General features: G+C 47.6%; 3 protein-coding genes across 7 annotated transcripts in view; 1 reads left to right on the top strand and 2 right to left on the bottom strand.

Moving 5' to 3' along the window:
* abcf1 (ATP-binding cassette, sub-family F (GCN20), member 1) overlaps nucleotides 1–1,967 on the bottom strand; it is a 20,119-nt gene extending 18,152 nt beyond the window's left edge. For both annotated transcript variants that reach the window (XM_035431576.1, XM_035431577.1), the window contains exons 1-3: nucleotides 1,749–1,967; nucleotides 896–942; nucleotides 293–361 (exon numbers count right to left, since the gene is read on the bottom strand). In XM_035431576.1, the coding sequence (XP_035287467.1) occupies nucleotides 293–361; nucleotides 896–942; nucleotides 1,749–1,806 (174 nt within the window). In that variant the 5' untranslated portion in view covers nucleotides 1,807–1,967. The remainder of the gene's footprint in view (nucleotides 1–292; nucleotides 362–895; nucleotides 943–1,748) is intronic.
* A 1,104-nt stretch (nucleotides 1,968–3,071) lies between these two features.
* On the top strand, nucleotides 3,072–11,674 carry c8h6orf136 (chromosome 8 C6orf136 homolog). 2 transcript variants are annotated; one of them, XM_035431412.1, is made up of 7 exons: nucleotides 3,072–3,126; nucleotides 4,631–4,873; nucleotides 5,058–5,777; nucleotides 7,403–7,491; nucleotides 8,830–9,030; nucleotides 9,713–9,782; nucleotides 9,965–11,674. In XM_035431412.1, the coding sequence occupies exons 2-7, from the start codon at nucleotides 4,775–4,777 to the stop codon at nucleotides 10,103–10,105; spliced, it is 1,320 nt and encodes a 439-aa protein (XP_035287303.1). In that variant the 5' UTR covers nucleotides 3,072–3,126; nucleotides 4,631–4,774; the 3' UTR covers nucleotides 10,106–11,674. The 2 variants fall into 2 exon arrangements, with proteins under 2 accessions (XP_035287303.1, XP_035287304.1); XM_035431413.1 differs by having other exon boundaries at nucleotides 3,096–3,241.
* Nucleotides 11,675–12,429: 755 nt separating this feature from the next.
* Nucleotides 12,430–25,000, bottom strand: part of bag6l (BCL2 associated athanogene 6, like) — an 18,223-nt gene continuing 5,652 nt past the window's right edge. For 2 of the 3 annotated variants that reach the window (XM_035431410.1, XM_035431409.1), the window contains exons 11-25: nucleotides 24,725–24,784; nucleotides 22,447–22,772; nucleotides 21,589–21,667; nucleotides 20,921–21,294; nucleotides 20,166–20,460; nucleotides 19,215–19,384; nucleotides 18,441–18,494; nucleotides 17,689–17,791; nucleotides 17,126–17,250; nucleotides 16,675–16,809; nucleotides 15,608–15,664; nucleotides 15,002–15,199; nucleotides 14,512–14,619; nucleotides 14,091–14,237; nucleotides 12,430–13,765 (exon numbers count right to left, since the gene is read on the bottom strand). In XM_035431410.1, coding sequence (XP_035287301.1) covers nucleotides 13,670–13,765; nucleotides 14,091–14,237; nucleotides 14,512–14,619; nucleotides 15,002–15,199; nucleotides 15,608–15,664; nucleotides 16,675–16,809; nucleotides 17,126–17,250; nucleotides 17,689–17,791; nucleotides 18,441–18,494; nucleotides 19,215–19,384; nucleotides 20,166–20,460; nucleotides 20,921–21,294; nucleotides 21,589–21,667; nucleotides 22,447–22,772; nucleotides 24,725–24,784 — 2,327 coding nt within the window. In that variant the 3' untranslated portion in view covers nucleotides 12,430–13,669. The remainder of the gene's footprint in view (nucleotides 13,766–14,090; nucleotides 14,238–14,511; nucleotides 14,620–15,001; nucleotides 15,200–15,607; nucleotides 15,665–16,674; nucleotides 16,810–17,125; nucleotides 17,251–17,688; nucleotides 17,792–18,440; nucleotides 18,495–19,214; nucleotides 19,385–20,165; nucleotides 20,461–20,920; nucleotides 21,295–21,588; nucleotides 21,668–22,446; nucleotides 22,773–24,724; nucleotides 24,785–25,000) is intronic. The other variant, XM_035431411.1, reaches the window with a different exon arrangement.

Here is a 25,000-nt window from a genome sequence, read left to right as displayed (position 1 = left end):
AATATGGCAACGATTTTCCACTTCCAAGGGTTAATCACCAACTGTTAAACAAGAAACAGCCTTGGCTTATTGTAAGAGTTTAAAGATAAACCTATAAGGTGCTGAGATGTGGTGAGTTTTGATACACTCCACATGGAAGGGCTAGCTACTCCAGGACTTATGCAAACATTTCTTCCCAGTTGTGAGGTCTGAGGCCACACCAGCCTCCGTTAGCGACCAGGCAAGAGGCAGCGGAATGTTATAAGTCACCACGATGACATCACAAAGACCCCAACTTCCTATTCTGCAGTACCTGCTTTCCTTCCTTGACAACAGGCTCCTCCTCCTCCTGTTTATTGTCTGACGCCAGCTCCTCAAAGAACTGAGGGAGAAGAGAGGGAGAGGAGGATGGAGGAACAGATGGAGGGATGGAGGACGGGAGGGAGAGGGGATGGAGAGAGATTATAAAACTGGTGAAAGAGGACTTCAGAAATTCCTCCTTTACTGACCAAAATAGATGACCTACTACTCAATGTTCAGTAGTGTCCAAATATAATATTTTTTCACCCTTTTAGCAGACATATGAAAATTAAATGAATTTATTCACAAATTATATATTGTGCCATAACTGTGATTATTTATTACTTCTTCGGAAACCTCTGACACATTTTCTTCTGTCAAACGTTTGTGCAGTAAAATGATTATTTTCATGATGCTATCAATCAGCATGAGATACCGCCCCGTACACACAATCAATTCATTTCTTACATATACATATTTCTATCATGTTTACTCTCGTCAACAAACAAACGGCAGGCCATTACGATCAGTGTCCTTATCTATGTTACAGTGTCTGCGCAAAACGCGTGATACAAATAAAACAGAATAGAATTGAAAATAGAATTGAAGTACGTACCGTTTTTTTCCCTTTCTTATCTTTCTTTCCTTTCTTTACAGCTTTTTCTGTTGTGAGAGAGACATGCATGTTTAAAAAAAACTTACGTCATCATAACGTAACCTTATATTAAATACGGTGAAGAAAATCCGTAATATGCGATGGCTGTCAATTTCCTACTGTGATGTTATCTTAGGGTTGCTATCATGTGTAATCATCACTACTTAACCAACTAACTTTAACAACATATAGTGATGGAATTTGTCGAGCTAAAACAGGCTGAATGCTAGCACAAAGAGAAAGAGAATGGTAATAGTTTTCATTTGCTTGCCAGTCAGCTACATAACGTTAGGTTTTGTGAACACAGCAGTTTTTATAACTGTTGGTCAGCGAGTTACGATTGTACCTATTTAGTTTACGTTACATCGGCTAAATCCAAGTTGGCTCGCTGACTCAGATACATATTAAAAACATAAATTGTGAAATATTACTTGTAATTAAGAAACAAACTACTCGCAGACAGCGCTAGCTTGCTAGCAAACTAACGGGATTCGGACGGAACTCTTGATAGCAAGGATTAGCCTAGCTAGACATCTCGCTAACGTCACTGTGTAAAGGATTGTGTAATTCATTGACACATTACATGTCTCGACTACTTACGACCAGCTGGCAAAGCCATGTATGTTAGCCAGCTGTATAACTAATATTAATCATAAATTAAATGATTATTGATTCCCCTTAAGTGACACAGGTATCATACGGCATAATCAATAAGAAAGCGCACATGTTGACACTGAAGCACGAAGTGAGCTGATTTGGACAATGTGGGATTCAGATCTAGCTAGCTGCGCCAGCTTGGCTACATTAACGTTACCTGCCGGCGCTGGCTCATCGCCTTCCCATTCGGCAACTTCTTTCGCTTTCTTGGGCATTTTCGGTCTGTATTTTTGTACCAAAATATAAGGCTTATTTAAACTCTATTTCGAGTCAGCTGAGTGTCACCGAAGGCTAAAATGATGAGTAACCGGGAAAGACTCTCACTCATGCGGGCCCGTTGCTTTTTCTCTCCCACACGACTGGCATAGCTACCATAGACTTTAACACTGAACATAATTCCCGATAGCTTCATTATCACAGCGCCATACTCCAGTGTTGAGGACAGTTGCAGTATTACGGTACATTTCACCAACGTCTGGCAAACATAAAATCGGTATTAAATGTGGAAATAGAACGTATTTATGTCTTCACTATTGCAACATCTAGTATTGTTAAAAAACTGTTTGTCAGTTTAAGGTATCTGTAGTCCATAGTACCCATTCTCTTTACATTTAAAACCCCTTTGAAAAAGCACACCACATCAACTTACCTTCTATTAAACATCTCCGTTTTAAACCTAGCGCCTAAACTTGTTTTCCCCACAAAATATTTTGTATCCATAATGCTTGAATGCTACGCTGTTGAAAGTCCTATTTATTTTGATTCAATACAGGAAAATAATTTCAGTTCAATTCATAATTTAAAAAATGTCCAAGACATTTTTCATTAATGAATTGAATTTCAGTTCTGCTCTACGTGCCCTTTCCCCTAGGTTGTGCTCACTTACAGTAACATGAATTCACAGCTTTTAGGGCAATACGTTAACCAGCATCAAACAGCAAAATACATTTCATTAAACCAACTAAACCACAGAAAATAAGAGCTTTAGCGAGTTATCAGTACAGGAGTCTTTGCTCTTTCAGATTCAGGTTATCTGTTTGAGAAAGTGTTTGTGAAAAACTTTAATAAGGAGACAGCTTGCAACATTGGTAGCGAACTTGATGGGCTTGAAAAGGGCATAGGTTCGAGACTAAAATAAATACTTTAATTCCTAGGTAGTAAAAACGCCAATTGGATCCTGCTGACCAAACATTGAAATTCTAGATCAGCTGTAGGGCTTGTGTGGGTATTCGGTCGAATTAAAATCAACAATCTGCACAGAATTAGGACACTGCTCTGTTTAATTCATGTTGTACGTCGCTCTGGATAAGAGCGTCTGCCAAAAGCCTGTAATGTAATGTAATGTAATGTTGTCCATTCCCTGAAATGCCCGATTGCTTTTCTGCATGACATAGGCTACGTCAGAGGAAATGCTCGACCTTTCCACCAATCAGTGGGAAGCCGGTTGGTGAGGTTTGGGGCGTGGTTGTAATTTGTTCTGGAAGCCGAGGAACGCATGCGCAGTGTGGCGTCGTGCCGGGCAAGGACACAGCTAGGTAGGCAGAATGACATTTGTGTAACATCAGTAGTGGCTTCGAAACTTTCATAATCACAGATTGAATTTTGTGCACACTAGAAGGGACATCCCCTTTCGATTACTGTGCTGCTGAGGTGATTGTTTTAACTAGCTCATCGCAATCTGGGTCTCATTTACAGTTGGCAGATACCTAGATATGTAGCCAACTGTTCGCTAGCACTAGCTAATTTAGCAATCTAAGAGGAATGCATGCAAAGCTAATTAGCTTCCTGGCGAACTTGCTGTCTTGTGTGCAAGCAATGTATACGGTGTATTCAACGAACGATGTGTACAGTGAATTAGCCTTCGCTTAACTAGAGCATGTGTGTCTTGCTGCTAGCTACCTTAAGTTACTGTTCCTAAGGACAGATATGCAGTTGGTAGCTCACTCCCTAGCGTCATGGCATGATTTTGCTCTGCGTAAAAGCATGCTTGTTATCTTGGTAAGGTGCTGTATCCCATGAAAATGTACAAAAATGAACGTCAGTCAAGCCTAAATGATTTTGAGGAAAATGCCTTTTAGTCTCTTGAGTTCTTAAATAATGAAATGCATCCTCGAAAATAGCCAAGTAGATAACTGCCAATATACTGGTACTAAGTTACCCGGGGATCCTAAACCTCTCGAAGTGGTTGAAAACCGTGTTGTATCGTAACTTTACTCAAAAATCAATTGTACTAAGTTTTTTGGCCAACAAGAGTTGAGGGTTTGCTAGCTCGTTAGCTCCGGCATCCTGCTATTACACCTACCCCACTCGCGTAGGGTAGAGGCTGCAGCTGGCTAGCGGCGTCAGCGACCGGGGACACTTTTACGCGCTTCGCCACGAGAGCGAGGGGTCAAAGTGACACATGCACGGGGAGTGCTGTTTACGATTTTGCTGGCGCGTGGATTTCACAGAAGCAAACATAAACGTATCGTAACATCCCACTTTTTAAGCGCATTAAAAGGGTTAGCATGTCTGTTAGGGAACTGCGCTTAGCGTTTTGGGTTCGATTCCTGGCCTTTTAAAATGTGTGGATAAAACGATCCGGATAAAAGTGAGGATAAACTTGTCGCTAAGACTTATACCCATTTTTATTTCGTCCAAGACATGACTGGTCATTTTCTTGGAGTACCATTTAACTGTACATACGTATCCTGGAAGTTATTAAGAAAAACCTGCGCTCAGAAATGGTCGTTTAGTGCTGTACATACATATCCCATCTGTTCACTATAATGAATGATTATTTTTTTATTCTAACACTGAACAAAAATGAAATGTTTACACCAGTTCCAGTTGCACCCATTCTACTCGGTTTTTGAGATCAAGGTTGTCTGACATGCTGGTACTCTAAAATCTCTATTTTCTTACTTATTAACTTTTTTATGTTCTCTCACTTTGATGTTCACATTATTGTTTTGGCTTGGGATGATTCAGTTGTTCTAGCTGCTTGTTTGCACATAAACAATTGTATCTGGCGTTTCACCATCATATACATTTTTGCAGGAAAAAATCAAGAGAAGCAAAACGTAGAGGGAGAGAAAGATTAAGGAAGAAAATCATCTTGTTCTTTGCCTGTGATTTTTGTGTGATGTCAGCACGTTAACTTGACCAATCAGTGATTGGGGTTACCCCTCCCCCCTGAGCTGAATGGCTGTGTCCAGAGGGGGCGTTGCTTTTTGGGTGAGGTGTGGGAGGAGCCATGGCTACCAGCATCCAATCAAGCGACAGTGTTGGAGTCTCACTCAGGTATGGGACCTGTCAATCAATCATACGGTTTAATTAGCCTGCCTTCCAGGTAGGGAAATATAATAAGAGAAGAAAAACATTTCAGAAAATGGTTCCCATAAAACTTTATTTAACTTGAAATATTTTCTCTCTTTGTTTTACAGAATGATGTGCTTTAATCTTATTTCTGCCTCTTGATTTCCAGGCACTGGATTTACAGCACAGCGACCTTTCTCGACCAATAAGCATCTTTTCCCGAGCTCTAGCCCCGCCCAGCCACCCGCATCATCAGACCGTTGGCCAATCCCCTGTGGGCTCTTCGCCGCTGCTCCCCGCTCATCACACGGGGCATCAGGTCCGAACGGGCAGCTTGGAGGAGGACTGGGAAGAGACCGTCAGCCTGTGCGTGCTGTCGGAACCCGGGGAGCATGGGGGGCAGAGCGCCCTGGTGGAAGTACACTTGCTCGGGCAGACCCGGTTAGGCGAGCTCCTGGCTTCTGGCCTCGGCAGGCCGGGAGAATTCCTCTTCCCGCTAACCACCGTCGACGGACGGCGGGAGGACGACATCAGCGTTAGCGGAGGGGGAGAGGGCGGGGGAGGCGAAAGACGGAGAGATGGACAGATCAGGGAGAGGGAGATGGGGTCGTTTCGGAGCCTGTTCGAGGCGGAACGTTGTCCCGCCCCCTTCGTGTGGGGGTCCCAGTTCTACTGCTTCCACTGCCCAGAGACGGAGCCCTCGCCTGGGGCTGGGCTCAAATCGAGCCTGTGGACTGGGCCGGGCCTGCAGGCTGGAGGCCCACTGCGGTGGCCCCCCACGTCTCACTGCAGCCACGCGGAAAGCGAGGGAGGAGACTGGGAGGAGAGAGAGAGGGAGCGAGAGAGGGAGGAGAAACTGGCGCTGATGCACGAAAGGCTGAGGATTGAGGTGAGAGAGGGCGAGCGAGACAGAACGAGAGAGTGCGAGAGAAATCTGCAGCTGTTGAATGAGGTGTGGCCTTGTTAAGGGTTGGAATGAAAACCTACAGGATGGTAGATCTCCAGGAGAAGGGTTGGGCAGCCCTGCTCTAGTTGTTGAATGAGGGTATCTGTGTTAGGGGTTCGAATCCCAGCCTGGGTCTCTCTGTGTGGTGTTTGTGTGTTCTCCCCGTGTCTGTCTCCGGGTATGCAGGTTAGGCTAATTGGGGGGGGGGGCATTAACAGGGAATTGCTGTAAAAGAGCAGAAACAAAGGTTCACAAAAAATAAATAATAAACAGGAGAGGAACGAACAAACCAACAAACAAAGGCTAAACCCAGCTAACACTCAGTGTCCTCACAACGTTACTGGAATGTTCTGTCAGTGTGGTAACACTGCCACTAGATGGCAGCGGCATTGTGAGAGCGTTCTGTGTTAGCTGGGATAGCTGCTAGCGCTCAGCCAAGGAAGCAGGTCCTAACGTGGGTGGATGACGTCTTCAGTATGGCTGAGGCCTCAGTGCTCATTCTCAGAGCGAATCAGAAGACACGAGTATGGGTGATACTGGGCAGGGAAAGGGCTTAAAGGTTGTGGAAAATGTCAGATAGCGCACCAGCTCAGCTGGGGCCTCTGCAGACCAGTCTGCCTCTAGCACTGCTGACAGAATGAATATGATTATTATAGACAGAATGAATATGATTATTATAGACATGTTTATGTGATTAGAAAGAACACATAATGGACGCATTCTGCAAAATGTAGCTGATATAATGCACATTTTTTAAAAAGTGGTCTCCAGGGTTCATCTGGGGAAAAAATAACAGGTAAATAAATGATGAACTAAGAGAGTGTGGGAGAAACTGCAGGAATTCTCCGGAACCCGACATCTTCACTGTCCTACGAATGATGAAGCCAGCTCATGGTGTTGTGACTGTGTGTGTTAACTCTTACTGTGGTGCTGTGGCTCTGTGTGTAACTCTTACTGTGGTGTTGTGGCTCTGTGTGTAACTCTTACTGTGGTGTTGTGACTCTGTGTTAACTCTTACTGTGGTGTTGTGACTGTGTGTGTTAACTCTTCCTGTGGTGCTGTGGCTCTGTGTGTAACTCTTACTGTGGTGTTGTGACTCTGTGTGTTAACTCTTACTGTGGTGTTGTGGCTCTGTGTGTAACTCTTACTGTGGTGTTGTGGCTCTGTGTGTAACTCTTACTGTGGTGCTGTGGCTCTGTGTGTAACTCTTACTATGGTGCTGTGACTCTGTGTGTTAACTCTTACTGTGGTGTTGTGGCTCTGTGTGTAACTCTTACTGTGGTGCTGTGACTCTGTGTGTTAACTCTTACTGTGGTGTTGTTGTGGCTCTGTGTGTAACTCTTACTGTGGTGCTGTTGCAAGTCGGTGTGTAACTCTTACTGTGGTGCTGTTGTGACTCTGTGTGTAACTCTTACTGTGGTGTTGTTGTGGCTCTGTGTGTAACTCTTACTGTGGTGCTGTTGCAAGTCGGTGTGTAACTCTTACTGTGGTGCTGTTATGACTCTGTGTGTAACTCTTACTATGGTGCTGTTGCGAGTCGGTGTGTAACTCTTACTGTGGTGTTGCAGCTGCCCAGTTTCTTTCTGAAGAATCATGACTACAGCATGTACTCCGCTGACATCGAGTTCATTAATGGACTTCTGCACACTCAGACCAGGTACTACACCGTTACTACACACTCAGACCAGTTACTACACCACTACTACACACTCAGACCAGGTACTACACCACTACTACACACTCAGACCAGGTACTACACCACTACTACACACTCAGACCAGGTACTACACCGTTACTACACACTCAGACCAGTTACTACACCACTACTACACACTCAGACCAGGTACTACACCACTACTACACACTCAGACCAGGTACTACACCACTACTACACACTCAGACCAGGTACTACACCGTTACTACACACTCAGACCAGGTACTACACCACTACTACACACTCAGACCAGGTACTACACCACTACTACACACTCAGACCAGGTACTACACCACTACTACACACTCAGACCAGGTACTACACCACTACTACACACTCAGACCAGGTACTACACCACTACTACACACTCAGACCAGGTACTACACCACTACTACACACTCAGACCAGGTACTACACCGTTACTACACACTCAGACCAGGTACTACACCACTACTACACACTCAGACCAGGTACTACACCACTACTACACACTCAGACCAGGTACTACACCACTACTACACACTCAGACCAGGTACTACACCGTTACTACACACTCAGACCAGGTACTACACCACTACTACACACTCAGACCAGGTACTACACCACTACTACAGTATTACTACACACTCAGACCAGTTACTACAGCATCACTACACCATTACTACACACACAGACCAGGTACTACACTGTTACTCCAGCATTACTACACACTCAGACCAGGTACTACACTGTTACTGCTTCATTACTACACACTCAGACCAGGTACTACAGCATCACTACAGCATTACTGCACGCTCAGACCAGGTACTACTCTGTTAGTCTTCCATTACTACACAGTCATACAAGTTACTACGTTATGACAAACAAACAATGTACTATTCCATTACCACACATTCAGACAAGATAAGAAAACAAAACTAGAGTCTGTGTGTGAGAAGTGTTATACAGTCATAAAATGCTCATATTCTGACAGTGGGCTACAGGTTAAAATCATTGCAGTCTGAAGAGGTAAAAATGCAATGCTAGTTTTAGAAAATAATCAAGAATCACACTCAATACTGTGAACACAAAACACACTAGTCTGATCTAAGGAAAAATAGGTTGTTCTTCAAAAAGCATACTAGCTGTTACAGCTGATAATTTTACCTTTAAGAGTAGCCATGAGTACAGAGAGGTCTTCACAGGAACTCTTTTGTCCAGACAGGAAGGACTGCTTGCAGAATGACTCTCTGTCCTGGTTGTTCTCTGGTTGCGAGTGTGATTTTCCCTCCTCACCACCAGGGGGCGAGGTGTGTACCAGCTGACCTTGACCGTGTGGAAGCTGCTGTGCGCCTGCTACTTCACGGACGTGCGGCTGGAAGTGCTGAAGCTCACCAAGCACAGTGAGGATGGGACGGTGCGCGCTCGCTGGCGGCTACGCGGATTACCCTTTCACCTGCTGCTGCTGCGCTTCTACAGGAGGGACAAGAGCCAGCTCTACAGGTACATACACCTCACTGCTCACCTATACATACACCTCACTGCTCACCTGTACAGGTACATACACCTCACTGCTCACCTGTACAGGTACATACACCTCACTGCCTAGCTGTACATGTATATACACCTCACTGCTCACCTGTACAGGTACATACACCTCACTCCTCACCTGTACATACACCTCACTGCTCACATGTACAGGTACATACACCTCACTGCCTAGCTGTACATGTATATACACCTCACTGCTCACCTGTACACGTACATACACCTCACTGCTCATCTGTATAGGTACATACACCTCACTGCTCACCTGTACAGGTACATTCACCTCACTGCTCACTTGTACAGGTACGTACACCTCACTGCTCACCTGTACAGGTACATACACCTCACTGCTTACTTGTACATGTATATACACCTCACTGTTCACCTGTGCAGGTACATAAACCTCAAAGCTCACCTGTACAAGAACACAGTCCTTTACAGTGTTTACCTGCACAGGTATGCACAGATCTTGGTAAAAACAAATATTTTAATCTGCTGCACAGATGAGTTATGAGGGCATTCCTGCCAATTACAGAAATAATTATAATCATGGAACAGAAGGTGTGAGTATGTAACACGGTTGAGTACCTGAGCCTGTCTGTACCTGCAGTATTAACCTTCACACTCTCTCTCCCAGGACGTACGATGCCTTCTCCACCTTCTACCTGGGGCCGGACGGGCTCGTTCACCGGCACAGGGTGGAAAAGGTGAGGCAGTCACACCTGGCCAGAGCTTCCTGTCTGCGGTTAAAGCGCTTCCTGTCTGCGGTTGGAGCGCTTCCTGTCTGCGGATGGAGCGCTTCCTGTCTGTGGTTAGAGGCACTGAGGGTTAAAGGTGTTTTTTAAATGTGCGAAAATCTCTCGTGATGACCTCTCCCCTTCCTTTCCAGGTGATGGAAGCTATGCCCCCTGTCATGCCCCGTGTGACATCACTGCTGGCAGGAGCGCTGGTTGCCCTGGGGATCCAGGAGCACAGACCTGCCCTAAATTTCCCCTTCATCCTTTCGTCTTTCAGAGTGGGAAGGCAATGAGAGAGAGAGAGATGGGGAGAGAGAATGTTAGCGTGAGAGGGAGAGAGATCTTAAGAGATGAGGCCTGTATGAAAAGCTTGGATGAAAATGTACAGATTGACTTTAACCCCAATGTCTCGAGATAGTTTTTTTTCCCCTGTATTCACAGTAAATGTAAAAAAAAAAAAGCAAAAGCATTTCAACTGTAGGCCACAGCGTGGCGCCTGCGTTTCCTCAGTGACGCTCTTCCACTCCCCCTGGTGGTCAAGCAGGGTGGTGTCCTGTGTACAATTATGCTGAATATCTGGTCCTTCCACTGTTGAGTTTCTTATCGGAAAAGCATCAGGGGTAAAACAGTGAAAGCTGGGGGAAAAACGGCTCATAAACGTGTAAATATTCACACACGCGTGCACAGAGCGACTCTGAGATGCTCCCGGTTTCCTCCACAGACTCTCTGACTGTTGTACTATAATGAACTCTGTTGTACAAACTGACCACCACTATTCTCCACCGCGCTCAGGTAGTCTCCAGCACTGTGCTTCACTCTAACAGTCCGCTCTGTAGGTTAGCGTGCTAAGCTACATCGCAATACGCCATGCTACACCATGTTTGATGTTTTGTCGTTCTGAACGGGCGTTGAAAGCAAAACTTTAGCGAGCTTAGAAAAAAATGAAGCAGCTTAACATCCGACCATCACATAGGTGTTTACATTTCGAGGGGGTGTGGGGATCCCCAATAATTTCTGATCCTGCCCGTCTCTTTCCCCTCAAGGTTGGACAGCCGCTTAATCGCCTTTGTAGGTGCGTTCTGTCCCTGGAGCCCGCCCATTTTCTGAAGCGCGCAATTCTGATTGGCGAAGCAGTGGCACTAAACCGCCAGCCTTCTGCACCATTGGCCCAGCTTCACAGACTCCGCCCCCAGGCCCCTCTAACCCGCCACGAGTGTGCTGTGCTGCGTAGGAAGCGCGCGGTAATTCTGATGTAAATATAGTGTAATTACAGATATATTTATATTTAGGCTGCAGCACGCGTGTCGTATAGCTGCCGGGGACGAGGAGGAGCAGAGGGCGGCGGCCTCCGAAACGCGGCATTTTGATTGGCCCTGAGCTCGTCCAGGGGAGGGGTTAGAGTGTTGACCTTTAACTGCTGTTCTGTCACTGATTGTCTGAACTCTCCCCCCACCCATCAAATTCATGATGCTTTACTACATGCAGCGTCAGGTTAAGTCCTGTACGGAATTTACGCTCCTTGTTGATTTTGTGTGACTACACGGGACAAACACGCTCAGGGTTGATTGGCAGGAAACGCCAGGGCTGATGGGATTGATTGGCAGGAAACGCCAGGGCTAATGGGATCGATTGGCAGGAAACGCCAGGGCTAATGGGACTGATTGGCAGGGAATGCAAGGGATGATGGGATTGATTGGCAGGAAACGCCAGGGCTGTTGGGATTGATTGGGCGGAAACACCAGGGATGATGGGATTGGCTGCTTTCTGTTCCCGCTTTTTCCCCCTTCAGTGTAAATGGTTCTGTAACATTTCAGTGATCTGCTCTTTTTTGTGAGAACAATAAAGCATGACATGTAACTCCACTGGCTGCAATGATTCCTCTGTCTCCACCATCACCATCATCATCATCGTCATCATCATTTCTGAAACCCCTGCCTGGTTTCTGTGCCTCCGAAACCACAGGATCTATGGCACAAACGTGATGTGTGTGAAACATAAACGCTAGCATCCATTTCCCACAGTGCAATGCCTGGACATTGCACTGCTGTGGGAAGGGAAGAAAGAAGTGCACCATGTGAGACTGTAGTTTCAGTAAGCTGAGCAGGCAGTTGCAGGGAAAATCTCATATTGTTCATAGCTTGATTAAATCTGGAAAAAATGTTATATTCACAGTGCAAAGAATATCACACTACAAAATGGGACGTGGGTAAAATTATGTCTCCGTTCATGCCGAGGTCACATGACCAGGACATCCGCCAAATTTCCCATCAGCAGTAAAGATGCTTACCCTGCCCTGGAGTGGGGGGTCCTGTGAGTCCAGCAGGAGCCCGCAGGGAGGAGAGAACTGCGGTCTGGAGGTTGCAGGTTCAAATCCTTGAGTGGGTTTCGGATGATTCCAAAAGCCCTGACTGATAGGGGCCCCCAAAAAATAATAGAGCATGGGCTGTTCTGGGGTGGAGGGGCCCAACGCGAGAGCTTTTCATGGGGCCTAAAAGCCCAGCTGGGGCCCTCGAGTACAGCACAGCACACGATCCAAAGAGCTTTTCACAGACAGAAGTGCGTGTTGGTACATCCGTTTAAAAATGTACCGTAACAGCAATACCACTGCAAACAACGATAAGGTTACTTGGAGTTTAAACATCTTTATTTGAGAGTAGTTTCTAATAATAAGCAAAAGAGAGAACAAACTTTTTACAACAAATACGGCCCACACAACAGCCGCATTCTTACTGGAGTAACATTAAAAACATGGCTCTTCTTTCTGATTGCACCCTATATTACAGCTTATGTTGACACTTTTTCCATTTACCTAAAACATTCATTATCTTGGCAATTAATTGAAATACCAACAAATTTGTCGGTCATTAATCTAAAAAAAAAAACAAACCATAAATGACCAGTACACCTGTACCTGGGACTCTAATGGCATAATTCAGCTAAATCAGTAGTCTGACAGATGCCAATCCCATAATACTATTAACCATTTACCTGCAGACATAATGTTTTTTTGTTCACTCATTAGTTTACTTATTAGGACCCTGTACAGTTTTCAGGTTATTCATTCTCAGGCAGAACTCATAACTACAGCCTGGTACAGTGGGGGTTGGTGGGAAGAGTCACAGAAAAGATCTTAAGGAGAGCAGAATTTGGCCAACCTGACGAACGCTTAGCAACAGGAGTCCTGACGCTGGCCAATCATGGCAAATCTGAGGAGTGCTTATCAACAGCAGTCCCGAAACCAATCACGGTGAACCTGATGATCGGTTAGCAACAGGAGTCCTGATGCTGGCCAATCAGGGCGAAGCTGATGGGCAGGTTGATGAGCAGGACATCATCGTTTTCATAAAGGATCTCTTATTTGGTTAATGCCCTACCTCCCCCTCTCTCTCTCGTTCTTTCACTCTGTCCTTTTCCATCTCCGGCTCACTCTCACTCTCTTCCTCTCCTCGCACCCCCATCCCTCCAGCTCCATCATAGATGCTTCGGGCTCATTCACGTCGCGGACCTGCACTTAGCTGTCCATTCAGGGCAAACGAAAGAGAGAAAGGGGTGGGAGCGACGTTTCTGGCACAATAACAGGAGTAAGAATGGGAGACTGACAGGTTACCAATACTGCTGCACACTGTCTTAATTCTGCCCAATGAGTGATGATGATTGTACGACTGACAGGAACGCCAGCCAATGAGCTGGTAGGCCTACCGCTGGGTACATCTGACGAAAGCGGAAATGGGGCAGGGACACGGAACAGGCGGGTAGGCGCTGGAACACAAGCGCGTGTCAGCTGCAGCTATTTTCAGTCACAGAGGCGGAAAGACGGGGCAGGTCAGAGTGATTGACACGTGCGACGGCCAATGGGGTTAGGCGTCGGAGAAGAAAGCGCGGTGTGTGTTGGGGAAACGCTGCACGCTGAAGTCTGGGTCCTCCCTGATCCTCTTTCGCATGTCACTCTTTACCTGAGAGAGAGGGGGAGGGGGAGGGAGGGGGAGAGAGGGAGGGAGGGGGGAAGGAGGGAGAGAGGGGGAGAGAGGGAGGGAGGGGGGAAGGAGGGAGAGAGGGGGAGAGAGGAAGAAAGAGTGAGGGGGGAAGGAGGGAGAGAGAGAGAGAGAGGAGGGAGAGAGGGAAGGAGAGAGAGAGAGAGAGAGGAGGGAGAGAGGGAGGTAAGAAGGGAGAAAGAGCGAGGGGGGAAGGAGGGAGAGAGAGAGAAAGGAAGAGAGCATGTTACCCAGAGGGACAGTGAGAAGGAGAGACACTCTGGTGTGTACGACTCAGCTGGTTCACCTGCTCTGTGTAGGCCTCCTGCAGCTCTGGCCTCTCTAGCTCCTCCTGCAGGCTGTCGGGGGAAGTGACAGGTCGAACCCCCGCTGAGCGTGCCGCTCTGTTCACAGCCTCAGAGAGAGAGAGCGGAGGCCCCTCCCCCTGCACAGTCTGAGGGGGGGGGGACCGGGGGAGAAGGTTTTTGAGCACACAGCTGATGTCTACAGCATGCATGATGAATCGTGTATAATACTGTCAGAGCATTGGCTGGCGTCTGTAGTGTATATGGTTGGCGTGTGAGTTTGGAAACGTTGTAAGAATGCTGTAAGTGTTTAAGCGTTTTGTTTAAGCATTTTGTTTGAGCGTTGTTTGAGCGCTGTTTGAACGTTGTACGCGCGTTGTTTGAGCGTTGTACGCGGTAAGCGAATGAGCGGGGGAGCCTGACCTTCCTGCGCTTGGCGGGCATGCCCTGCAGGTACGCATCAGACAGGGGGGGCTGGGCCTTCATCTTCCTCTGATACTGCAGGTCCTGAGCTATAATGGGCCCCCACTCCTAACACGCACACACACACACACACAGATACACACACACACACACACAAAGAGGGCTACTCAGGATACACATAAACTTCATTCCACACTATACATCAACATCAACACATTATTAAATAAATTATTATTATTATCAGTTGCCGTCCTAATACAATCGTACGGCTACTGATAGTTACTGTCAGACAGTAGTATGACAAGCTGAATTCAGAAAACAGAGAGAGAGATGGAAAAAGAGAGGGCGGAGAGAAAGACAGAGACAGTTAGAGAAAGACAGAGAGAAAGTGAGAGGGAGAGAAAGAGAGACAGAGAGAGAAAGACACAGAGAGAAAGTGAGAGGGAGAGAAAAAGAGACAGAGATGGAGGGAGTGAAGGTAAATGCTCACAGGAGGAAGGGCTGCAGCCCAGGGCTCCGCCTCTCCCCCAGGCTCCTCCCTCCCTGCCGCTGCCATGGCGACGGCCCCCCTGGTCTCCCGGGCGGGCGCAGGGGTGTCCCCAGACCCCCCCGGCTCCCCCGTTTCCCGCGACGACGCCATGGCCTCCTCCGCCGTTGTGGCCGGGGCAGGAGAGAGCGTTTCCTCCATCTGCAGGAAGCGCAGTAAAGCGTGGCAAACTGTCGTAAAGTGTCACAAAAACTGTGGGAAAACACGTCCTTCTGCACAGAATGCAGAAAAGAACGGAAGCTCATCCAAACCATAGTGCATGGCTTTTCACTGTCGTTTTAAAAATGAATTTGGGAATATCGCGCGGTTTCTGGTGAGTAGCCTACTCTGAGCCGCAGGAATATCACGGTTTCTGGTGAGTAACCTACTCTGAGCCGCAGGACACCTTTACTGCAGCCCTACACGTTTTTCTTTTTGCGGCACATTATTTAAAAATACATCTTCAAATGCGCACCCTCTGCTGTGTCCAATGAGCATTCAGTTCAGTGGTTTGGAGGGCTGTGATTGGATAAAACAGAACACACTGGTAGGCGGGGCTTCATCGCTCACCTCCACATTCTGCACCTCTGCCTGTGGCACAGACTCCGCCCTCTCTGTGGACTCGCCCTGTGACATCACAAAAAACAACCCTCCAGTGTCAGTGAGCAAGAAACAAGTGTGTGTGTGTTTGTGTGTGTGTGTATGTAACCTGTATGTGGGTGATGTAGTGTGTGTGTTTGAGTGTGTGTTACCAGTGTGTGGATGATGTAGTGTGTGTGTGTGTGTGTGGTTGTGTGTGTGTTACCAGTGTGTGGATGATGTAGTGTGTGTGTGTGTGTGTGTGTGTTTGTGTGTGTTACCAGCGTGTGGAAGATGTAATGTGTGTGTGCGTATGCGTGAGTTAACAGTGTGTGGATGATGTGGCGTGTGTGTGTGTGTGCGTGCGTTACCTGTGTGTGGATGATGTGTGTGTGTGTGTGTGTGTGTGTGTGATACCAGTGTGTGGATGATGCAATGTGAGTGTGTGTGCGTGTGTGTGTGTGCGTTACCTGTGTGTGGATGATGTAATGTGTGTGTGTGTGTGTGCGTGTTACCTGCGTGTGGATGATGTAATGTGTGTGTGTGCGCACGTTACCTGCGTGTGGATGATGTAGTGTGTGTGTGTGATACCAGTGTGTGGATGATGTAGTGTGTGTGTGTGTGTGCATGCGTTACCTGTGTGTGGATGATGTAGTGTGTGCGTGTGTGTGAGTGTGTACGTGCGTGTGTGTGTGCGTGCTACCTGTGTGTGGATGATGTAGTGTGTGTCTGTGAGTGTGTGTGTGTGTGTGTGTGTGTGTGTGTGCTTTACCTGTGTGTGGATGATGTGGTCTGTGCGTGTGTGTGGGTGTGTGCATGCGTGTGTGCGTGTGCGTGTTACCTGTGTGTGGATGATGTGGTCTGTGCGTGTGTGTGGGTGTGTACGTGTGTGTGTGTGTGTGTGTGTGCTTTACCTGTGTGTGGATGATGTGGTCTGTGCGTGTGTGTGGGTGTGTACATGCGTGTGTGCGTGTGCGTGTTACCTGTGTGTGGATGATGTGGTCTGTGCGTGTGTGTGGGTGTGTACGTGCGTGTGTGCGTGTGTGTGTGCGTGCTACCTGTGTGTGGATGATGTAATGCTGGATCTGGTCCTCAGTAACCGGGTTGTGCTCCAGTATGATGTGGAGTCTCATAGACATCATGCTGGTGAGCCAGTTGACCAGGCTGGGGTTTACCTCTGCAGACATCCTCCTCTGCACAGACACATGGGGGAGGAGTACCTTTATGCGCTTCTGCTCTTTACAAATGTGTCTCCTACCAATAAAGCCATCAGAGTCTTAGCTTGAGAGAAAGGATGAGAGGGAAAGAGAGGAGGACGCATTAAAAAGGCAGGCGTGGGGGTGAGGAGAGAAAGGACCAGTGTGAAGGAGAGGAGAGTCAGAGAGGGGAAAGAGCAGAGAGAGGGAGGGAGAGAGAGGGGAAAGAGCAGAGAGAGAGGGAGGGAGAGAGAGGGAGAGACAGAGAGGGGAAAGGGCAGAGAGAGAGGGAGGGAGAGAGACAGGTACTGACGATGCGGTGGTTGATGACGGCAGTCAGCGCTCTCTGCTCTCCTCTCAGGCAGTACAGGTTGAGGGCCAGGCACTCAAACAGACCCTGCGTGCACAGCAGCAGCAGCCGCGGCCCAAACGTCTGGTCTGAGGAGACAGTGCATACGTCAGCGCTTACACACATACTACTGAGAGACAGCACTTACACACATACTACTGAGAGACAGCACTTACACACACCTTCTACTGAGACAGCACATACACACACCTTCTACTGAGACAGCACTTACACACACCTTCTACTGAGAGACAGCACTTACACACACCTTCTACTGAGAGACAGCACTTACACACACATACTGAGACAGCACTTACACATACCTTCTACTGAGAGACAGCACTTACACACACCTTCTACTGAGAGAGCACTTACACACACATACTGAGAGACAGCACTTACACACACATACTACTGAGAGACAGTACGTACAACAGCAGAGACTCCACTCACAGCCACTTCCTGCTCACAGTTTCTGAGTGACACAGTGCAGAGCACAAGGCCCGGCACACCTGTGCTGTGTGTACCTGTGCAGCGCAGGATGTGCGCAGCGATGCGTGTGAACTGCAGCCTCAGGAAGGAGATGTTGGTCCGAGTGATGTCCACTCCCTCCCGTACCGTCACCGTAGACTGCAGAGACATAAAAAATATATTTAAAAAAAAATTACACTATAGCACACCGTACTACACTACACCACAGTGTACAAACACACTGCACACCACAACATTAGCCCAGTGCATTAACACTGTGCACTAACACATGGCATTGCACAGAGGGTTAATACAGTATATACACACTGACTGCACACTACAGTACATTAACACTGCACTGAGAAAGAGGGTTAATACAGTACATACACACTGACTGCACACTACAGTACATTAACACTGCACTGAGAGAGGGTTAATACAGTAAATACACACTGACTGACTGCACACTACAGTACATTAACACTGCACTGAGAGAGGGTTAACACAGTATATACACATTGACTGACTGCACACTACAGTACATTAACACTGCACTGAGAGAGAGGGTTAATACAGCATATACACACTGACTGACTGCACACTACAGTACATTAACACTGCACTGAGAGAGAGGGTTAATGCAGTATATACACACTGACTGACTGCACACTACAGTACATTAACACTGCACTGAGAGAGGGTTAATACAGTATATACACACTGACTGACTGCACACTACAATACATTAACACTGCACTGAGAGAGGGTTAATAAAGTCTTGTATTTATACAGAGTTCAACACACTCACAAAGCTCTCCTGGATGTACTCCTCCAGTTCATTTATGAGCTCCTCAGATGCTGCCTGGGGACGGACAGACAGACAGACAGAATCAATTCCCCGCCCGGCACACAGACAGGAGCTGACAGGTCAGCCTGCAGTTTCTACATGGTTGGCTAAGCTAACTGATTGCAAACTGCAAGTAAAGTGTGAGTTTAGTGTGAGCAGAGCTGGAAGCAGGCAGAGTGTGCGTAGTGTGGAACAGAGCAGAGAGAAAGTAGAGTGAGTTGTTTGAGCAGAGAGAGAGTGTGAGTAAAGTTAGAGACTGAGTAAAGTGAGAGTAGAGCGCGAGTAAAGCATGAGTAAAGTGAGAGTAGAGTGTGAGTAAAGCCGAGAGTAAAGTGAGTAGAGCGTGAGTAAAGCGTGAGTAAAGTGAGAGCAGGTTGGGTAAGGCAGAGAGTAAAGTGTGAGTAAAGTGAGAGCAGGTTGGGTAAAGCAGAGAGTAAAGCGTGAGTAAAGTGAGAGCAGGTTGGGTAAGGCAGAGAGTAAAGTGTGAGTAAAGTGAGAGCAGGTTGGGTAAAGCAGAGAGTAAAGTGTGAGTAAAGTGAGAGCAGGTTGGGTAAAGCAGAGAGTAAAGTGTGAGTAAAGTGTGAGTAAAGTGAGAGCAGGTTGGGTAAAGCAGAGAGTAAAGTGTGAGTAAAGTGAGAGCAGGTTGAGTAAAGCAGAGAGTAAAGTGTGAGTAAAGTGAGAGCAGGTTGGGTAAAGCAGAGAGTAAAGTGTGAGTAAAGTGAGAGAGGCACTCACAGCGATGTTGGCGTCAGTGGGCTCACGCCCGTGCAGGTAGTGTTCGGTGAAGAACTGGTTGAGCTGCGGTTGGATCCGGGTCAGAGGCTGGTGCTGTCCATGCAGCAGCAGAACCATGTCCACCATGGAGAAGCTCTGGCACACCAGGGACAGCAGGTCCCCAAAGAAGCCTGCGCCAGAACACACTGGGATCACATCCCACTGATACCCCAAAGACCCCTGCGCCAGAACACACTGGGATCACATCCCACTGATACCCCAAACACCCCTGCACCAGAACACACTGGGATCACATCCCACTGATACCCCAAAGACCCCTGCGCCAGAACACACTGGGATCACATCCCACTGATACCCCAAAGACCCCTGCGCCAGAACACACTGGGATCACATCCCACTGATACCCCAAAGACCCCTGTGCCAGGACACACTGGGATCACATCCCACTGATACCCCAAAGACCCATGCGCCAGAACACACTGGGATCACATCCCACCGATACCCCAAATACCCCTGTGCCAGAACACACTGCGATCACATCCCACTAATACCCCAAAAACCCCTGTGCCAGAACACACCAGGATCACATCTCACCAATACCCCCAAAGACCCCTGCACCAAAACACATCACATCCCACTGATATCCCAAAGATGGACCAGGACACATCAGGATCACACCCCACTGATGCCCCAAAAAACCCTGCGAGAGAACACAATGGGATCACAACCCACTCTGATCATACAAGCACAAGCACACACACACACCCACACACACACACACTTACTCACACACACCCACACACATACACACACACACACACACACACGGACACGGACACACACACACCCACACACACACACACACACCCACACACACACACACACACACACACACACACACACACACACACACACACACACACACACACACACACACACACACAGGCTCACCCACGGCGTCCCCAGTCCCGGGAGTGAAGATGTTGGTGGTTTGGGACAGGCGCTGGATGAACTGGGCGATGCTCTCTGTGTTGTTCTGGGACGCCCCCAGCGACCCCATCATGGCGGACAGCACGCCCTGCACGATGCCCGTGAACAGCTCTGGGCTCAGGGCCTCCCCCCCGCCAGACCCGGGCGTGGCCGAGGGAGGGGGCGGGGCAGAGGGAGGGGGTGGGGCAGAGGGGGCCCCAGGGGCGGGGGGGGGCTGCTGGCCCCCAGGGGGAGGGGCGAAGACCGGCTGGTTGGCCTGAAGAGAAAAGGCGAAAACGGGGGCAGCCATTTTAAGGGCTCCACTTCACCCGAAAACCATTTCTGACTGCAAACCGACCACAGACAGCATAGCAGAAAAAGATCTCCACTCATATCAATCTTCAAGATTCCATTCTGGAAAAATCTGCCCATCACCGGGGCTGCCACGCCCACTCTCTAAGTGGCCACACCTACTCTCTAAGTGACCACGCCCACTATCTCAGTGGCCATGGCGAGTATCCAGGCAACCACAGTCGCAAACAATTTTCAAATGTCCCGGGATCAACACAAATTTATAGTGGTGTTTGCCCTTTTTCAAACTTGTCCTGTTTTTGATTCATTTTTAATTTATTTTCAAACCCCAGTTCCCATGTTTTTCATCAAAGTGAACAAAATCCAGTTTTCTAAATTTGCATTCGTATTTGCATTTGAATCTGCATTTGAATTTGGATACTGACCTGCACGAAATCAGCCATGCCCTGTATGAAGGAGGGGACCCCTGGCAGGGTCACCGTGATGGAGGGGGCGCCTCCTGCCCCCCCAGCAGAGGCCACGCCCCCCAGGAGGGAGCCCAGCAGCTGGGCCAGGTTCCCCTCGGGCGAGGCCTCCGGGGGCGGGGCATCTGGGGGCGGGGCATCCGGGGGCGGAGCCGCGGGTCCGGTGGAGGCGGTGCTTGTGGTGCCAGTGAAGGTCTGGCCGGAGGTGTTGGCGGAGGAGGGGGGCGGAGGGGCCGTGGTGGAGAAAGAGGAGGAGGAAGAGGAGGAGGAGGAGGAAGAAGAGGAGGACGAAAAGGAAAAGGTATGGGTGGAAGAGGAGCTTGTGGTCTGATCGGCTGAAAGGAGAAGAGATGTCTGAGAACGGTCTGAACAGTCAACAGTAATGGTGGCCACCAGAGGGCCCTGGTTCATTTTTCACAAAATATTCTATGAAAAATTGAATATTTTGTCTCTATTTTCACATAATATGAACAGAATATCCCATGTTAAACCTCCCACATTTTTAAACTTCAACAAAAGTTAATCAATTAATTAACATTTAATTACTTTTTAGCTTTATGAATTTTCACTGCTTTGGGACCAAGTAACCCCGTACCCAAACAGCCACCAGCAGGGGGCGCTGTACTCACTCATGTTCCCCGGCATCAGCAGCTGCCCCATCAGACCGCTGATCATCTGAGACAGAGCAGAGGGGGGGAAGGGGCCGGCCTAAGAGAGAGGAGGAGGAACGTGATTGGTCAATAGAGAACATAATACGAAACCTCAGGTATAGGCCCTGCCTTCCTTTACACTCAGCTTGTCAGGCCTAAAAGCTTCAAACCACATGCCTCAAACGAACTGGTTCATATGACACCTTGACCGACCACACCCAACAGTGCTGTTGTTCATTCCTTTTCAGAAGCAGCTAAACTCGAAGGTGGAGCAAGAAGCTGTCTGTCATAGAGAGGGCTGGGATCTTATCCAGTAACACAGTGACTTGTGTGGGCTCATTCCAATCGTTCTCATATCGCTTCCTCGTGTTCCTTTCCTTGTGTCCTCCATTGGGAGGAGATAAGGAGCGAGGAAAGGATGTGAAGAGCTAAAATAAAAGGATGGAACGAGCCCTGTGTGTCTTCATAATCGAGACGCAAAGAGCCATACAAGAGCGCATACTGTCGAAGAGACTCAGACAGTTTTTCTTCAAAGGTGTTCGTGTTAGCGGTGTATTTTAGCTGCCTCTTCTTCTGTTTACCAGTGGTTGGCAAACGACATCTGACAAACGAGAATCTGCAGGCCACCTGAAACCCTGCCGAGTGCACACCTGGCCAATCGCTGCGGAAAGTGGGCGTGGACTTTGGAATGTCGTTTCAAAAAGTTACTAAAAATTCCGACCCCAGCCCCCCTCCAGCCGAACAGCAGTTGGGCTGGAAGCGTGTGGGCGCCTCAAAGGCGCATCAGGTGAGGAAAGCGCTCGTAACCGAGGTAACGTCTGTGCAAACGGTGCTCACCGGCCCCGGCTGCTGCCCTGCAGAGGGGGGCACTGCTGCCCTCAGGTTAATAGTTGCCCCCCTGGGGCCCATGGGGGGCGGGGGCATTCTGGGGGAGAGCGAGGGGCGGGTTATGACCACCCTGGCCTGTGGCGGGGGAGGAGGGGGCGGGGCTGAGGTGGGGTCGGCGCCCAGGTTCGAGCCGACGCCCCCGGCTGGCGGCTGCCCCGCCTGCTGCCCCGCCGTGGCTGCTGTAGCCATGGCAACGGCCTGCTGGGAGATCTGGTGTACGATGGCCTGCATGAACTCGGGGGGGAGACCAGGGACGTGTATGGCAGGAGCGGGACCTACAGAGAGAGAGAGAGAGAGACAGCGAGAGACAGACAGAGAGAGAGTCAGAGAGAGAGTTAGAGTAATGGTCTGTGTGTGTGTGTGTGTGTTTGTGTGTGTGGTTGCACACACTACAATCTGAAGGCATTACCATTAGCTCCCTTAACATATCCAAGGGTGTGCCCCAGGGGTCAGTCCTAGGACCACTCCCTTTCACTATTTATATGAGCAGTTGCGGTCATAATGTATCCAATGTAAAACCTAATTGCTGTGTGTAATGGTACTATATTGCTGTGTATAATGGTAACATATTGCTGTGTGTAATGGTAATATATTGCTGTGTGTACTGGTAATATATTGCTGGGTGTAATGGTAATATATTGCTGGGTGTAATGGTAATGGTAATATATTGCTGGGTGTAATGGTAATATATTGCTGTGAGTAATGGTAATATATTGCTGGGTGTAATGGTAATATAATGCTGGGTGTAATGGTAACATATTGCTGGGTGTAATGGTAATATATTGCTGTGTGTACTGGTAATATATTGCTGGGTGTAATGGTAATATATTGCTGGGTGTAATGGTAATGGTAATATATTGCTGGGTGTAATGGTAATATATTGCTGTGTGTAATGGTAATATATTGCTGGGTGTAATGGTAATATATTGCTGTGTGTACTGGTAATATATTGCTGGGTGTAATGGTAATATATTGCTGGGTGTAATGGTAATATATTGCTGTGTGTAATGGTAATATATTGCTGGGTGTAATGGTAATATATTGCTGTGTGTACTGGTAATATATTGCTGGGTGTAATGGTAATATATTGCTGGGTGTAATGGTAATGGTAATATATTGCTGGGTGTAATGGTAATATATTGCTGTGTAATGGTAATATATTGCTGGGTGTAATGGTAATGGTAATATATTGCTGGGTGTAATGGTAATATATTGCTGGGTGTAATGGTAATGGTAATATATTGCTGGGTGTAATGGTAATATATTGCTGGGTGTAATGGTAATATATTGCTGGGTGTAATGGTAATGGTAATATATTGCTGGGTGTAATGGTAATATATTGCTGGGTGTAATGGTAATATATTGCTGGGTGTAATGGTAATATATTGCTGGGTGTAATGGTAATATATTGCTGGATGTAATGGTAATGGTAATATATTGCTGGGTGTAATGGTAATATATTGCTGGGTGTAATGGTAATATATTGCTGGGTGTAATGGTAATATATTGCTGGGTGTAATGGTAATATATATGGCTGGGTGTAATGGTAATGGTAATATATTGCTGTGTGTAATGGTAATATATTGCTGGGTGTAATGGTAATATATTGCGGGGTGTAATGGTAATATATTGCTGGGTGTAATGGTAATGGTAATATATTGCTGGGTGTAATGGTAATATATTGCTGGGTGTAATGGTAATATATTGCTGGGTGTAATGGTAATATATTGCTGGGTGTAATGGTAATGGTAATATATTGCTGGGTGTAATGGTAATATATTGCTGGGTGTAATGGTAATATATTGCTGGGTGTAATGGTAATGGTAATATATTGCTGGGTGTAATGGTAATATATTGCTGGGTGTAATGGTAACATATTGCTGGGTGTAATGGTAACATATTGCTGGGTGTAATGGTAATATATTGCTGGGTGTAATGGTAATATATTGCTGGGTGTAATGGTAATATATTGCTGGGTGTAATGGTAATATATTACTGGGTGTAATGGTAATATATTGCTGGGTGTAATGGTAATATATTGCTGGGTGTAATGGTAATATATTGCTGGGTGTAATGGTAATATATTGCTGGGTGTAATGGTAATATATTGCTGGGTGTAATGGTAATGGTAATATATTGCTGGGTGTAATGGTAATATATTGCTGGGTGTAATGGTAATATATTGCTGGGTGTAATGGTGGGGTTAGTTGCTGTATTTGTGGCTCACCGGTTTGTCCAGGTCCAGCAGGGTTCTGCTGTCCAGGAGCCTGATTCCCACTTCCAGAGCCTAAAACATGTACACACACACGCGTACACACACAGACGCACACACGCACGCACGCACGCACGCACGCACGCACGCACGCACGCACGCACGCACGCACGCACGCACGCACGCACGCACGCACGCACGCACGCACACACACACACACACATAGGATTAGAGGCCAGTATGAAGATGCGTTAAGCTTTAGTTACCTTTTAGCGTTCAATCTCAGAGAAA

This window comes from Anguilla anguilla, chromosome 8, assembly GCF_013347855.1.
Source record: "Anguilla anguilla isolate fAngAng1 chromosome 8, fAngAng1.pri, whole genome shotgun sequence".
NCBI lineage: Eukaryota > Metazoa > Chordata > Actinopteri > Anguilliformes > Anguillidae > Anguilla > Anguilla anguilla.
Note: the sequence above shows the minus strand (reverse complement) of the source record. Positions and strands in the feature narration are given on the sequence as shown.